This window comes from Myotis yumanensis, unplaced genomic scaffold (genome assembly GCF_028538775.1).
Source record: "Myotis yumanensis isolate MYYU_CA2020_CCGP unplaced genomic scaffold, mMyoYum1.0.hap1 SCAF_1, whole genome shotgun sequence".
NCBI lineage: Eukaryota > Metazoa > Chordata > Mammalia > Chiroptera > Vespertilionidae > Myotis > Myotis yumanensis.
In genome coordinates, this window is record NW_027223752.1 from 224,760,490 (window position 1) to 224,776,059 (window position 15,570).

At 47.1% G+C, this 15,570-nt stretch overlaps 1 protein-coding gene across 1 annotated transcript; it reads left to right on the forward strand.

Moving 5' to 3' along the window:
* The first annotated feature begins 1,760 nt into the window (after positions 1–1,760).
* CCKAR (cholecystokinin A receptor) lies at positions 1,761–12,589 on the forward strand. The gene is made up of 5 exons (XM_070398370.1): positions 1,761–2,079; positions 2,810–3,061; positions 5,752–6,013; positions 7,814–7,941; positions 8,975–12,589. Exons 1-5 carry the CDS (start codon positions 1,908–1,910, stop codon positions 9,499–9,501), a joined length of 1,341 nt encoding a protein of 446 aa, XP_070254471.1. The 5' UTR covers positions 1,761–1,907; the 3' UTR covers positions 9,502–12,589.
* The last annotated feature ends 2,981 nt before the right edge of the window (positions 12,590–15,570 follow it).

Here is a 15,570-nt window from a genome sequence, read left to right on the forward strand (position 1 = left end):
ATCTCCATAACAAATATCTATGAAGTCATTTTCTTCCCCATTTGACAGATGAAGGAAATGAGTCTTAGAGAGGCTAAGAAACCTGCCTACATGGCCGGCATGGCTCAGTGGTTGAGCACTGACCTATGAACCAGGAGGTCATGGTTCGATTCCTGATCAGGGCACATGCCCGGGTTTCGGGTTTGATCCCCATTGTGTGGTGTGCAGTGTACAGGAGGCAGCTGATCAGTGATTCTTGCTCATCATTGATGCTTCTATCTCTCTTTCCCTCTCTGAAATCAATTAAGAAATATATTTTTTTTAAAGAACGAAATTTGCCTAGTGCCCAGCAGGTACCCAGTGAGACCAGGATTTGATCACAGGCCTAACACCAAAGCCTCTTAATAGCTACTGCCTGCTTCTCCAATGTTCCTTCCACCCCTGGTGTCCATGAAAAAGTGCCTGAAACATGAGATGGTCATGGTTTCAAAGAAAAGAGGTGCCACCGTCTTCCCAGCCCTACATTTGAGCCTCGATGGTAAAGATGTCTCATTGAGTTCATCTGTGTCCAGCAGGGATTCAGCAGGACAGAGTGTGTAGCTCTGTTGACTGAGAGATTGTCAGTACATAAGGGGACCCAGAGGTATCTATCCAATGGACCAAGTTTCAGCCCAAACAAGCAGATGTCAAAAACAGGGGTCCTGCTGTTGCCTGCTTTCCCAGAGGTCTAAACTGAGGAGCCCTCTGCGTGATGGGCATTAAGGGGCTTTCAAAACCACAGAGCTTCGTAGAAAACCCAGACCTCCCAGTGCATCCCCCTCTCTAACCTCCCCTCCCCCTGTGTGACCCTCATTCACTCCTGCTTCCATCCCTTCCTCAAACAAGCCAAGCTCCTTCCCACCTCAGGGCCCTTGCACTTACTCTTCCTCCTGCCTCGATGCTTTCTCCAGGTCTTCACCAGCTTCCCACTCCTTGTCACCGGGTCTCAGATCCTGGTTCTCTCCTCCAGGATCTTTCCTGACCACTCCATCTCCATCAGCACCTTCAGTCCATTCCTCTCCACCACGTCTTCCTGCCTTACTCCCCTTGTGGTGCGTAACGCCATCTGACATAATCTTGTTCATTATTTGCTTATGGGCCTAGAAAAGTGCCTGGAGAATGGTGACTCTCAACAAATATGTGCTGAATGGATGAACCAATACGTACATGAATAAAAGAATGAGAAATCTTGCAAAAAAATTTTTGTAATACGGTTCCAGGAACCTCTATTCAAAACTACCCCCTCCTTTCGGTTAACAAGGGCAGAGAGCACAGAAATAACACTGTGGTTGGTAACAACCAGCCGGCAGTTATATGCACACACATGGCTGGGCATGGTTCCAAAGCTAAAAAGGCACTAATTGCTTTTCTATAAGGAGGCAGAAGCACAGCCCCTCTGTGTCCTTTAGTCCTGATGGTCTGCATTATCATATCTGTTACCGTGTTAATTGTTCCTGTCTCACACAGCCAGTTTGGGCCTCATTCGGCCTATGTCTGGGATGGTGGACAGGTTCCTATGCAGAGACCAGAGGGACTGGGGGAGTGTGTGTGTGTGTGTGTGTGTGTGTGTGTGTCTGTGTGTCCACGTGTGCGTGCATGTGTGTATAAAAGCAGCGACACTTTGGGAAGGGTTAACTCCCGGCCAGGCTATGCTCAGGGCCCCAGGGCTGGCCCAGGAGCGAGAGGGGTGGGCCTGGAAGGTGGAGCGGGCTTGGCTTGCATTGGCTGCCTTTTCCAAGACAGGAGTGCAACTGCTTGCCCAGCTGGCCTGAGCGTAGTGAACTCAAGTCTCCTGGAGGAATGGCTGGAAAAGCCCACACCTGGAGGGCCCTCCCTCCCTGCCCGTCCACGGCAGGTCGCATCTGGGAGACGCTCGGGTCCTCAGAGGCATGAGTGACAGTGAGCAATTCACCGGCTCGCCAGCACTGGGTGGAGAGCAGCAGGCAAGGATGGATGCGATCGACAGCTTCCTTGTGAATGGGAGCAACATCACGCTGCCCTGCGAACTAGGCATCGAGAATGAGACGCTTTTCTGCTTGGATCGGCCCCACCCGTCCAAAGGTAGGCGGCAGAGACTCTCCTTTTAATTCAGAAAACTCTAACGGAGAGAGAGAGATCAGCAAAAGGCGAGGCTGGCATAGAGAGCAGGACCACGTCTCCCTGAGACAGGGCTGGAAAAAGTCGTCTGGGCAGAAGTTTGGCTAAGAGATCAGAAAGCAGAATGGAGTCAGATATTCTCTGTTGCCCTCAGTCAGGACAGCGGGGATTAAGGGCCAGGACTTGGGGGAACAAAAGCAGTGGGAGGAGGCGTTGAAGGCAGTGCGAGCGAGCGAGAGCGAGGGAGTGTCGACGCTCCAACTTACAAGCGTCACAGAAAAGGTGCTGTCAGGAGCCAGCTGTCCCCTTTTCTTGGGGCAAATCCGGTGTGAAGAAGTGATTAACGCTCAGCAGCTCGGAAAGAAAGCCATCCCTTCTCCCTGGGGAGCTTTGTTCTTAAGAAAAAGTGGTTCCCTGAGTGATCCTTGCACAAACCAACCTTTAAGCAGCAGCAGAATCACTCTGCTCGCCTCCTCCCCCTCCCCACCCCCACCCCCCACCCCCCCAGGTTGTCTCTGCAGAACATTGTCAGTATGGGGATCGTTGGGTTCATTGATCACACCCCTGTGTGTGTGTGTGTGTGTGGGGGGGGGGGGGGTCAGGAGGAAATAAGCGTTGGCTTCATGTGCTGAGGTTTTAACATTCTGCTCTGATCACCTCCATCTCTCCGTCTTGTCCCTGCTCCCCCCTGCAGAGTGGCAGCCGGCCGTGCAGATTCTCCTGTATTCCCTGATATTCCTGCTCAGCGTGCTGGGGAACACCCTGGTCATCACGGTGCTGATTCGGAACAAGAGGATGAGGACCGTCACCAACATCTTCCTGCTGTCCCTGGCCGTCAGCGACCTCATGCTCTGCCTCTTCTGCATGCCTTTCAACCTCATCCCCAACCTGCTCAAGGATTTCATCTTCGGCAGCGCCCTCTGCAAGACCACCGCCTACTTCATGGGTGAGTGGCTGCGGGGGTGGGGGAGGGCATCTCTGGCGCTCGCTCCCGACCCCACTGGGCCCCAGAGCTTCCCAAACCCCTGATACCCTCAGCGGAGGAGCCCTGCTGAGTGTGAAAGACAAAACAGCCGGCTGTGCGAGGCTGTGTGCGAGGTCACAGGTGCTGGCTTTAGGGTGGCTCGGGCCTCACCACTCCCCAGAAGTCCCTCCCAGGTGTATGTTTCAGAGATCAGTTTCTCGGAGTGGGATAAGTTGATAAGAAGCCAGGGAAGAGGTTCCTTTTTGCTTGTTTCTGTTAGAAAAACAGGTGCACGTTGCTCAGTCACTTTCTGGAAGCTGTTGATAGTAGCCTGAGCTCTACCAGCCCCAGTCATGGTTTGGGGTGGGGAGGAGGGGGAGGAGGGTTCTTGCCTTTGCTGCTCTGACTTTGCCAGGGAACAGGGGCTGTGTGAAACCCCAGTCATCACAGCGCTGGGTGCCCTGCTCAGGACTCACTTCCCAGTCGGTTCCCCAGAAAGCGCAGCCTCCACATCTAGACGATGAGTTGAATTTGCTCGTGGGGGCTGTGGGGTCACTAAGTCGACCCTGAGATATGCAGCTCCATGCCTGTGCCAATCAAAATGTTGATGAGGAGGAGAGGATAAAAGTCACAAGAGCTAATATTTTGTAGTACTTGTTATGCACCTGATGTTATGCTAAGTGCTTTTACTTCCATGATCTCATTTGATAAACCAAACACCCTAAGCACAGTTAATTTTCGCTGTCCCCCAGAGGAGGGAGCAGAGGCACAGAGAGGTTAATAATGGGCCCAAGGACACACAGGCGGTGAGCCGCAGAGCTGGGATTTGAACCCGGATCGGCAGGCACCCCAGCGGTGAATGAGCACACCGCCTGCCACTGTGGCTCTCCTGGAGCTGCACAAAGACATGTCTCTCCGTCCCCTTGTCCGCACAACTGCCTTGTCCCTGGCCTGTTCTGAGCTCTAGTTTGGAGGAAGAGGAGAGGAGGGAAATGGACAGTCTTCCATGACCGGAAGCTTTAAAAGCCTGGGTTTCTCCCCACTGAGGAAGCGGGATCCAGCACTAAGGAGAGGATGAGGAATTCCTGGCCTGCGTGTCATAGACCAATGCCCAGGAAAGTGCCGTGGTGTCCAAGTCCTCGAAAATAAAAATAGGCTGCTTTACCCTCAGAGCAATTAAACAATGAAGCAATCATGATAACTAGCATCCCATGGCCCTTTAGGCTTATGATAATATTATTTAAGAATCTTAAGCCAGAATACATAGAAGGAAGTCTAAAATTTGCTAAATGCCCCAAAATAGTTAATTTTACGTTATGTGACTTTCGCCTCAATCAATAATGTCTTTAAACATTGCTAAAATGAAAAGCGAGATAATGCTGCAAGTGCTTGCAATAGTGTAATGGTTTTGTGGGACTTCTGATTTCCGTCACTTCAAATCTCCCCTTGATTTTGAGTTCTCTTCAGTGCTATTGCTGGCAGCCAACAGGCATCCAGCTCCTACTATATGTCGTCAAAAAGGGAGGGTGGGTCTACAGTCCCTGTGGCCCCTTCACGCTGAGGAGTTTGGGCTATCCTCTCTACTCCAAATGTCATCGCCTCCTTAGGTCCAGGGAAGCACAGCAAAGCCAGTCTCAGAACATGAGTTTTTATTTCATGGTTATTACAGTTTTCTTTAAGTCTCTAAGAAATACTATGCATATTCTCCCTAGAAAAGGAGCATTTTTATACATGGTCTCAGAGGAATAATTTATGTCTCCAGGCTAAGAACTTCTGCTCCCGAACTCAGATAAAGTCTTGGTTTTAATATATCACTGTAAGATATAATCAGAAGAAGTGACAGAATTCATGGATGAAGAATGAAGGGAACTTTAAGGGGATACATTATAATAAAGTAGACACACACAAAACACCAAAGTTAAGGGAAACTAAGCTTTTTTGACTCTAATTTCATACATCATCTTAAATGAGTTGTTTTGATGTCTTTCTCATTGATGTTACATACTTATTCTACAAAATACAGAAAGACAAAAAATACAAAAAAGCAAGAAGAACGAGAAGGAAGATGCTAGACTTCCATGCAGAGAAACCTGTAGTTACAGGATGGAATTTTTCCTCTTCACCTTTTTTATTATGGGTGGGGTTTATTTTCAACAAACTACATTTTGAAATTTAGAATGTTTCACTCCTATAAATAGTCTGTACTAGAAATTTTCAGAAAGAGTTTAAAGCCCTTTTGGGGTCACAGTCCTTGAGAATCTGGGTGATCAGGTCAACTTCACTAGGCAGATGGTGCTCAAAATGAGAGCTTTTCTGTGGGTTACTCCAAAGTCTCCTCTATGGCGTAGGAACATGTTTCGTTTGCCTGGTTATTAATTAATGAGCACAGTCATCCTGAGAAAAAGTGAGGTTGTAATCAAGGTCCGATGTACTTATCTGAGCATTGGCAATAAGAGGTATTTGCAAATACATTTCTTTACTTGCTTCCTTCAATCCTTTTTGGAACAAAGCTGGGAATAAACCATTTTTCAAAATATATATATGAGATTGCTTTACCCTTGGAGCAATTTCCTTTGATAGCAAACCCGTGCAGAGCAGATATGCTTAAGCGAATGTGCAAATAAACGTTGGATTTCAGAGCCGACAAAACCGACCGCTTTGTTCCTCCCCAGGCACGTCTGTGAGTGTATCCACTTTTAATCTGGTCGCCATATCTCTGGAGAGATACGGTGCGATTTGCAAACCCTTGCAGTCCCGGGTCTGGCAGACGAAATCCCACGCTTTGAAGGTGATCGCCGCTACCTGGTGCCTCTCCTTTACCATCATGACTCCGTACCCAGTTTATAGCAACTTGGTGCCTTTTACCAAAAACAACAACCAGACGGCGAACATGTGCCGCTTCCTACTGCCAAGTGACGTGATGCAGCAGTTCTGGTAAGGTTACCAGGTGTCCATTTGTTTGGTACAACTATTGAAGTTTTTATAAAAACTCGGATGTATTGTCCAGAGTGCCTGGGGGGGCGGGGGTCAGTTTCCTGAAAACATTTGGGGAAGAATCGTTCTAACCTCTTTATAGGACAGTAGTGATAGCAAACACGCAGTGCTCTGTTTTAAATGCCATGTGTATGTTAATTCAATTGATCCTCTCAAAACCTCGGTACTATTATTGTCCCCATTTTACAGATGAGGAAACTGAGCCGCAGAGAGGTTAAGTAAATTGTTCAGTCCTCAGCCTAGCTGAGCCAGAGCCTCTGTGCTTGTCCACTATGCAGTGTGTTTCCGGATCGCCTAGTGGGGGTTCAGGCTTGATGACTGGGCGGCTATGATTCTCTAAGAATGGAAGATGGAGTGAGGATGAGTCTTAGACCCCGTGTGGTTTTCTTAGAGCTGCAGGGATGATACTTGCACAGAGCACTTGACTGCAAATAAAAAGGCAAGATTCCAAACCTGTTTCTTTGCTGGGTGACGAGGGACAAGTTTACGTAAGCTCTCTGAGGTAGAAGTTCTTTATCTCTACCAGGGTTTCGTGATACAGATCTTTTTTATCTACCTCATCGGGCGGCTGTCAGATTCCAATAAGAGTGTGTGTATAAAAATGTCATTAAATATCTTTCAAAGGGCTACACAAATGCAGTGTATTATGCTTACTAATTCAAAGCATATTTTACAAGCAGGGAGCTAGACATTTAAAAATGCTCAGAACTGAGATAATCTGCTTTCTTTGCCTTCCTTTTTTTTTTCTTTCATTTCAACTCAGTAACACACACACACACATACACAAGAATTATGTTGCAAATGAGAGGGACTTGAAAAGAAATCTTATCAAAACATGTCCAATTGAAATGAGAAATGGCCCGGCCACCATGAGCCTCTGACAATTTTATGGCCTCGTCACGTAACCTTACACATGCCAGGCTGCAGTGACTGAGGGGTCAGACTCATAAAAGAGGAGGCCATGACATTCAGGAAGCAAACGTGTTTAGAGAAAGCACAACTGTGCCCACCAGGCACCCAAGCGGGCACACCCCGTGCCAATGTGCCACAGCCAGCCAGAATGCCATATTTTGCAAAACAAAGTAGGCTTGCCATCATCCCTACCTGTGCTGGTGATTATTCAGTTGTCACAAAGTCAACAGATGGCATATTGATATGCTTAAGAGCACAGGTTCTAGAATCATATTGCTTGGGTTCTAATCCCACCTTTGCCACTAGCTGTGTGACTCGAGACAAGTTATTTAAGTCTCAGTTTCCTTACTGTAAAGTAGGCCTTATCATACTCCCTACCTCAAAGATTATGATGGGATTCAATGTAATAATAGCTATAGAAAATGCTTACCTAGTGTGTAACACATTTAATAAGTCCTCAATGAATGTAAGCTCTTGGGTTTGTTTTGTTGTTGTTGTTGGTTTTGGTTTTTTTGGTAACAGCTTTATTAAAAGAAAATTCACATATTCTTTTTTTTAAGCTCTCATTTTATATGTAGACTTGTCTCAGGCACAAAACATTTCCAATTTAACAAGTCCTTCATAAGAGACTTTATCAGAAAAAAAGAAAAGAAGTAAATAACTTCTAACGACTGAACCTCCACACATGGAATTTCCAAGGATATGAAATGCTGGTAATGACTGTGTTTGCCCTGAACAGTTTGAGTGGAGATGAACCTTATTGATTCCGTCCCATCTGCGTTGGAAATACTGGATTGCCGGTTATTGGATTTCTTTTTATCTCATTAGGCACACGTTCCTGTTGCTCATCCTCTTTCTTATTCCTGGAATCGTGATGATGGTGGCGTATGGATTAATCTCTTTGGAACTTTACCAAGGAATAAAATTTGATGCTAGCCAGAGGAAGTCTGCTCGAGGTAACTGTCTTGTAGCTGTATGTTTATGCCAAAAGATCACACAGCTTGGTTTCTGTAACTTAACTGGACATCCCCACGGTCTGATGGAGATTTTTCAGACTGTGGCATGAGGCACAGTCTTGAGAGGAGCATCTCTGGTTCCTCATCTGAGCAATGGGGAAATCATTCCTCTCCCCAGGGCGCCGAGTGGAATAACAGGAGATAATACACACAGACCCCAATGGGAAGCCGAGGCCCACGTGTCCCAGACTTTCTGTAATGTCATATTCAAACAGACCCCCTTCAGCCACTAAAGCTCATTGTAACCCCAGTCCCCCAGCCTGTCCCCTCCCTTCACTGTCCCATAGGAGTTGCCACCAAGCCTCACCCCGTCCCCATCCATTACAGCCCACTATCCACTGGAATTCACCCCAACACCTTTGCTGTCATAACTTTTCCCCTTGCTCACTCCACCTCTTCGCCTGGCTCTTTCCCTCGTGTGTGACTTGGTCTCTCGGCCTCTTTGGTTTTCGTTGATTGTTGCTCACTGTCTAGATTCCTCGTGTAAAAGCAGTCTGGAGGCTTAGCCAGCGAGCAGCAACCTTTCCACCAAGGAGCCGGGGAAAGAAGGACAAGAGTGTGAATATTCATTCTTCAATCATTTTTTAAAATATATTTTTATTGACTCAGAGAGGAAGGGAGAGGGAAAGAGAGAGAGAAACATCGATGATGAGAGAGATCATTGATAGGCTGCCTCCTGCATGCTCCCCACTGGGGATTGAGCCCACAACCCAGGCATGTGCCCTGACCAGGAATCCAACTGTGACCTCCTGGTTCATAGGTCGATGCTCAACCACTGAGCCACGCCGGCCCGGCCTCTTCAGTCGTTTTTAAGCCTTAGAATCTACTTATATAAAATGCTGTTTTATTTTGTATATTATGTACTAGTATGTCATATATCGCATATATGATTGGCCCCCTTGTTGGAAGAGGTGCTGGGCCGCTGGGCGGCATGGCCTGACCTGAGCAATAAGCGGTGTCCTTGCCCACGCAGAGAGGAAGGCGAGCACCGGCAGCAGCAGCGGCAGGTACGAGGACAGCGACGGCTGCTACCTGCAGAGGCCGCAGCCCCGCCGGCAGCTGGAGCTGCAGCGCCTGTCCATCGCCAGTGGCCGCGGGGCCAGCCGCATCCGCAGCAGCAGCTCCGCCACCAACCTGCTGGCCAAGAAGCGGGTGATCCGCATGCTCATGGTCATCGTGGCGCTCTTCTTCCTGTGCTGGATGCCCATCTTCAGCGCCAACGCCTGGCGCGCCTACGACCCGGCCTCGGCCGAGCGCCTGCTCTCGGGGACGCCCATCTCCTTCATCCTCCTGCTGTCCTACACGTCCTCCTGCGTCAACCCCATCATCTACTGCTTCATGAACAAGCGCTTCCGCCTGGGCTTCCTGGCCACCTTCCCCTGCTGCCCGCACCCGGGGCCCCCGGGGGCGCGGGGAGAGGCGGGGGAGGAGGAGGGTAGAACCACTGGGGCGTCTCTGTCCAGGTACTCCTACAGCCACATGGGGGGCAATGCCCCCTGAGGGCAGAAGGAAGCAGGGGTGCTGAGGAGGGAGAGAAGAAGAAAGCAGGAGCCAACAGGAGGCAGGCAGTGAGAGAGAAGAGAGGCTCCATTCCAGGGGTAACTAGCCATGGTTGCTCCTCATCCTGCCTCCTGGTGCTGGGATGGGGCCCTGGCTTGTTTTCTTGAGTTCAAGGCAGGACATTTCCCCTAACATCCTCAGGAGGAAACCTCAGCAGGCGGGGCACTGAGTCCAGCAGGGTTCATGCTGCCAATGTAATTGCCAGCACACGTTCCACCTCGGGGGGAGGGGGCCTCCTGAGCTTTAGAAGGTTCCAGGCTATCGAAGGTGGGCTCTCACTCATGTGACACACTTCTAGACTCTGCTGATGCGGAGTTGGGGCGGCTGCTTTGCCCCTGGGGAGTCTATCCCTCATGTGGTTCTCTAGTCACCCCCTCATCGTGACCACAGAAGGGAAGAGGGAGCAACCCCTCCCTGGCTATTTTCTGTAGTAAGAGAGCAGCTTGACTTTATCTTCCTGAGGTCCGTCTAGGACGTGCAGAGACATAAGTGTGTGCCGTCATCAGAATAGCACAAGAAACTGTCTCAGAGACGGAATTTGGAATTCCTGTTTCCCAAATGAACAGAGAATACCAGGCAAAGCAGCTGGATCAAATGGTACCCTGCGATAAGGAGTAGTGAGTGCCAGAAGGCGTGTAGAATTTTTGTCCACATTAATGCTATCTATTGCTTAATTCCACTTTCATATGGTGATATTAAGCCCCGTGGCTTCTTTGCCTCAAATTAATTTTTCTTACTCATCTGGCACTTCCTCTGTTTCAGAAAGACCTCCAGGTTACGAAGGAGAGTTGTACGCTCTGCGTGCCTGGCCCAGCGTGGAAACACACGTAGTCTGGCCCAGAATAAAAACTGGCATCCTTGGACTCCATTAACAAAATAGCTTTTGAATTCGAAGCTGCCTATGCCTTTAAGTGCAATCTACCCATTTGCTAATAATTGTATTGATTTTACGTACATGTGTAAACTGAACATATATGTTCTTTATATATAAGTATATTCTTTGGTGTGTTTAAAAAAGAAAAGTATATGGATGCTGGAATTCAGCAGTGTTATAATTTTACATTTCTGTGCAACAGTTGGAGTTTCATGTGATCATCTTGTCTTTGCAAAATCAGTGTTGAAATCTCTCTTCTCCAATTTACAAATCTCAAAAGATAAAGATGTGAGCTCTACATTTAGATAACAAGAAATGCCTTTCTAGACTAGAATGTGTCAGTCCAGCCTACCAGCACTTCTTTCTTTTGGGGTGTGGGGGCCACACTGTCCTGTCTGCTTAAATAAATTAACAGGCATTTTTGACTAAAACAAGTTTACATGCTAGCGTAGGTAAAACAAAACAAAACACAAAGCAAGCTATAGCTTCCATGGCTCCGAGCATCTAACAAGTGAGCTTTATTTTTTCTTCTCTTTTTTCTTGTTTTCATGGGGCCTGACATGTTACTTCTTAGCACACAAGGGCCAGTGGTTTCAAGTATTGAAAAAAAAAAATCACTGTGGAAGAGAGAAAGGGGAGGAGAATGGCAAGAAGTGATAATGAATGGGGGTAGGGACGTTGTCTAATTTAAGAAGATAGGAGTGTCACCATTTGTTTTTTCTGGGGGTGAGGGGATGGTCACATACTAATGGACAAGAAATTGGAGGACATAACTATTTATCATAGGAGACTTTTCAAGTCAGATGTTCGTTTTTTTCTATTCCTCAGACTTCAATATAATGTTAATATTCATAACCAGTCATCTCAAATATTTCAAAGTAAAAATTCAACTGCTAAAATGGTAATTATAAAAGGAGTAAGAAATTGAAAATGTCTGTAATATTTGAGTAAATCCTACAAAATCTACAATTTTTCTACTAGAAGAAGCCTTCCCCTCTGACAATGTTAGCATATAAATGAAGATAAATGAGGCCCCCCATTCTTGGAAACTCTGGATTTTCCAGCGGTGTAATAACCTAAGAATAGGTTGCTAGATTTAGCAAATAAAAATACAAGATGTCTGATTAAATTCTAATTTCAGATAAAATACTCATGCTAAAATACTTTTTAGTGGACGTACTCATGTCCCATGCACTAAACACATTCCTATAAAGTAATTTTTGACTCACATAAAAATATAAACAAGATTTCCCAGATATAGACCAATAAAATACCCCCTTCACTATTTCTTGGAAGGTCTTTCATGCAATAAAAGCTTTTTAAAAATAAAATAAGAAAAATACTATTAACTTTCTGAACCTGTGCCTGACCTTTGGGAATGGTAGTATCAACAGGCTGATTTTACTGTTAAATTTATTTATTTTTTGTTAATCCTCACCTGAGGGTATTTTTCCCATTGATTTTTTAGAGAGAATGGGAGGGGAGAGACAAAGAGAGATATAAATCGATGTGAGACGCATCAATTGGTTGCCTCCCACATGCACCCGAGGGCTGGGCACCTAGCCTGCAACAGAGGTAAATGCCCATGGTGGGAATCGAACCTGGGACCCTTCAGTCTGCTGGGCGATGCTGTACCACTGAGCAAACCAGCTAGGGCTCTTAAATTAAAAACAAAAACAAAAACATAAATCTATGCTAGTATTTTGTTGAGTCAACTGCCTTTATTTCATGCCAAAGTGGATTACCAATTTGAATTTGAAATACAGTAACCAGTAGAGTTAAGAAAATAGATTCACCAAGTTTCTGGTATTTTCTAGTGTCTTCTGGTAGCTCCCACTCGCGGCAGAGTGGCAAGTTACAACTTGAATGTATCTCTGATCTTGTTAAACCATGTGTCCCAGTGGCTTCCTCACCCTCGTTACTGTGGTGATCTCTCACTATAAACGTGTAGTGGTGAATGCACAGAGCATGCATCTATGTGGTTAGTTACACAGGTTTGTGTGTGCTTAACAGCTATCTCCTCCATTCGATTAAAATGTAATATTCATGAGGCCAGTGACAGTAGCTGCTAAACCCCCACTGTATTTCCTTCCAGTGTTTTGCCCGGTACTCTGCACAAATAGTACTGGGTACTCAATAAATCTTGTGCCTGAGTCTGCTCTGCCTCCGGTGCTTTTGGGGGCCTCTCTTTCCATCCACGGTGGTGATTCTCAGCAAGGAGGGCACATTCTTGGGGCGGGGGACAGCACCAGGATTTCTAGAGGGCTTTTCCCAACTCTGCATGTATCCCCACCCAAGATTCGGCTGTGTGAGCATTTGCAGCCATCTCTCCCTCCCCTTATTCTGCGTAACTGGAGATGTTACTAATGGGAGGGTGTTGTGCCTGTGAACAGTGTAAGACACAGATTAAAAAAAAAAAAAGTGTTGGGGAAAAGGACAAATACTGTAGATTCCACTCAGACGAAATATCTGAAGTCATCAAAATCATCAAAACAGAGTGGAAAGGTGGTTACTTAAGTGGGAGGAGGTGGAGGGGGAGTAGTTTTGGTGAGTACTGTATAGCGTTTCAGTGTTGCAAGATGAAAAACCTCTGTTGTACAACAATGTGAAGATGCTTAATATGAGTGAACTCTACACTTAAAAATAGTTAAGGTGGTACATTTCTATATCTTGTGTTTTTAACACAATTAAAAGGGGGGTGGGAGGTGGGAACCACGAGTCTGTAGTATCCCTCTGCTTTGCTCCTCCCTGCCTTTTCCCTTTAGGACAGCATTAAAACGCCATGACCTCCTTTACTAACCACAAATGCCTCCTCTGAGGGAAAGAGGATGTCCTCTAGCCTGGAAGTCCAGAACTCTGTGTCCAAATCTTAGCCCCATCACTACCTTGTTGTGAGGCTCCAGGCAAGTCACACACCCTGTCTGGGCATCTGTTTCCTTGTGCAGAATGAGAGGTTGTTGCTTCATCTCTGTGTGATCAGTGGATCAGGATTTGCTATGTCCCTTAATTATCCCACAGCTTCCCTTAGTTCCATGGGCATCCCATCAACTTTGCAATCAGAGAGGCCCCCTGGCCCCCAAGCACATAACCATCTCTGAGGAGGACTTGACTTCCAGGACAGACCTGAGGGAAGGCTGTCAGGGCAAGAAAGGAGAGGCCCACGGAGGAACCTGAGGGCTCTCAGCCCCTCGGTCACCGCTGCCCAGAGCAGCTTCCGGGAGGCTAGTCTCTGGACCACCAGCTGCGTGCCTGTGGAAATGTGGGCATAAAACTCACTCCCACAGTGAATTTGGCCTGGGTGAGAGGGCAAAATCATTATTAAAGCCAGCTTGGTGCACTGTGCAAGTTGCTGGTGACAGCAATCACTCATAGAAGGGATGGATGAATGTCTACTCATTATAGTTTCTGATTTAATTCTCAACATGAAGCATCATGTTCCATATCTCACAGGTAAGGAAATTAAGGCTCAGGGGAGCTGGTACAGTCCAAGGTTAGGGAGCTAGGAAATGATAGGGACAGGATGGAGCCCCATTCTAATGCCAGCAGGCTGCCAGCAGGATTAGGTGACACTTAGCAATCTAAGGAATCAATAGCTGGCGATTTCCCTTCCTGCGATGCTTCTCAGCTCCTCATCCTCCGCTACAAGGTCCCCAAGGAAGAGATACCCGTCTCTGTCCCCACCTTCCCCCTCCCTCCAGGACATTCGCCCCCCCCCCCCCCCCCCAACTCCTCTGACGTGGAGGATTTCAGAGCAGGCTTCCTGCACATGTGCCCTCCCTGCTTCTATCCCTGTGTTTATTTTTTTTCCTGTGTTTATTTTTAGAAGGAAGATAACAAACCCTTTGCCACCTCACTGGGAAGCCAAGAGATACTATCAGTCAACAAGCTTTCACCTCTTTGGCAAATTGTCAGTCTTGTTAACGTAGATCTATTTTCTCAGAATCATCAGAGGGGAGGCAGATACAGGCCAATTTATCCATCAGCCTGAGGACTAAAACTCCTGTCCTGCTTTGCCAGCAGTACCTTTTTATCAAGTCCCTCTCCCCCGGGAAGACTGCAGATTGTTGCTGCCTGCAGGCCACCACTAGAATCCTGGGATGTCCCCTCCAAACCCGTCATATCTGAAACAGAGCTACTGTCATATCCCAAGTCACTTCTCCTGATTCTCTCTGCCTGCTCATGGTACCCCCACTCTCTCAGATTCTCAGGCATAAAGTCTGGCTCATCTTTTAAAGGATGGTGTCAGGACATGGTGGGGAACGCCGACTTTGGAATCAGAACGACCAGAATTCATATCCCAGATCCATTGCTCACCAGCTGTGGGCTAGCGGCTGTCACTCAGCCCCCCAGTCTTAGTCCTCAACTTAGCACTCATAGGGGTCTTGTGAAAACCAAATTATATTAAACAATATGAAATAACATTACATTTTCAGTGATATTTTCAAAGATATTAAAGGGACTTTTCCAGACTCAGTTCGTGCCCATGGACAGGTGACTGGAAAATGCATCACCTGCTTGAGAAAGTCACGCACTCTCGGGGGCCCACACACAGGGAGGGTGAGGGCTGTGAAAACCTACAAAAGTGTCCCCAAGGGGAAGAGCCAGCATTTGCACATCAGCCACGATAAAGGGCATTGACCAGTGAAGAGGAACCACAGGCACCACCTTTGTCCTTTCACCACTAACCCTCCTGCCATCCTCAAAAGGAAACCAAGCAAGGGAGGGAGGGAAGGAAGGAAGGAAAGAGAGAGAGAGAGAGAGAGAGATAGCGAGCACTTTCTCTCTACCATAGCTGTCATAGCTGTCTTGACTGGGACCTATCTGACTTAGGGAATAAAAAAGAAGCTTCAAACTGGATGTGAGACAAAAGGTTTGGTTGCTATCATACTGAACACCGAAGATGAAGGTGTTCTAACGACCAGATGGGGAAGCTATGGCTCTGGGCAGGGGACAGGAATAATCTAACAGGGCTCGCAGACAGAGGTAGGAGAAAAGGAAAGCTATTCCCTAACTGCCCTACATCTTTGAATGAATGTGTCACATGCAAACAGACTCCGGCAGACAGTAGGTACTTAATGAATGCAGCCATCATAAGCAGTGTCTACGACACCGATTTCAGTCATTAACCCCGTCTG

What these genes read in the sequence shown, in the direction of transcription:
- CCKAR (XM_070398370.1), top strand. Translation starts at nt 1,908, where the DNA reads ATGAGTGACAGTGAGCAATTCACCGGCTCGCCAGCACTGGGTGGAGAG. An exon ending in GACCACCGCCTACTTCATGG is followed by an intron (nt 3,062 to 5,751) that starts GTGAGTGGCTGC and finishes GTTCCTCCCCAG; the next exon opens with GCACGTCTGTGAGTGTATCC. An exon ending in GACGTGATGCAGCAGTTCTG is followed by an intron (nt 6,014 to 7,813) that starts GTAAGGTTACCA and finishes TTATCTCATTAG; the next exon opens with GCACACGTTCCTGTTGCTCA.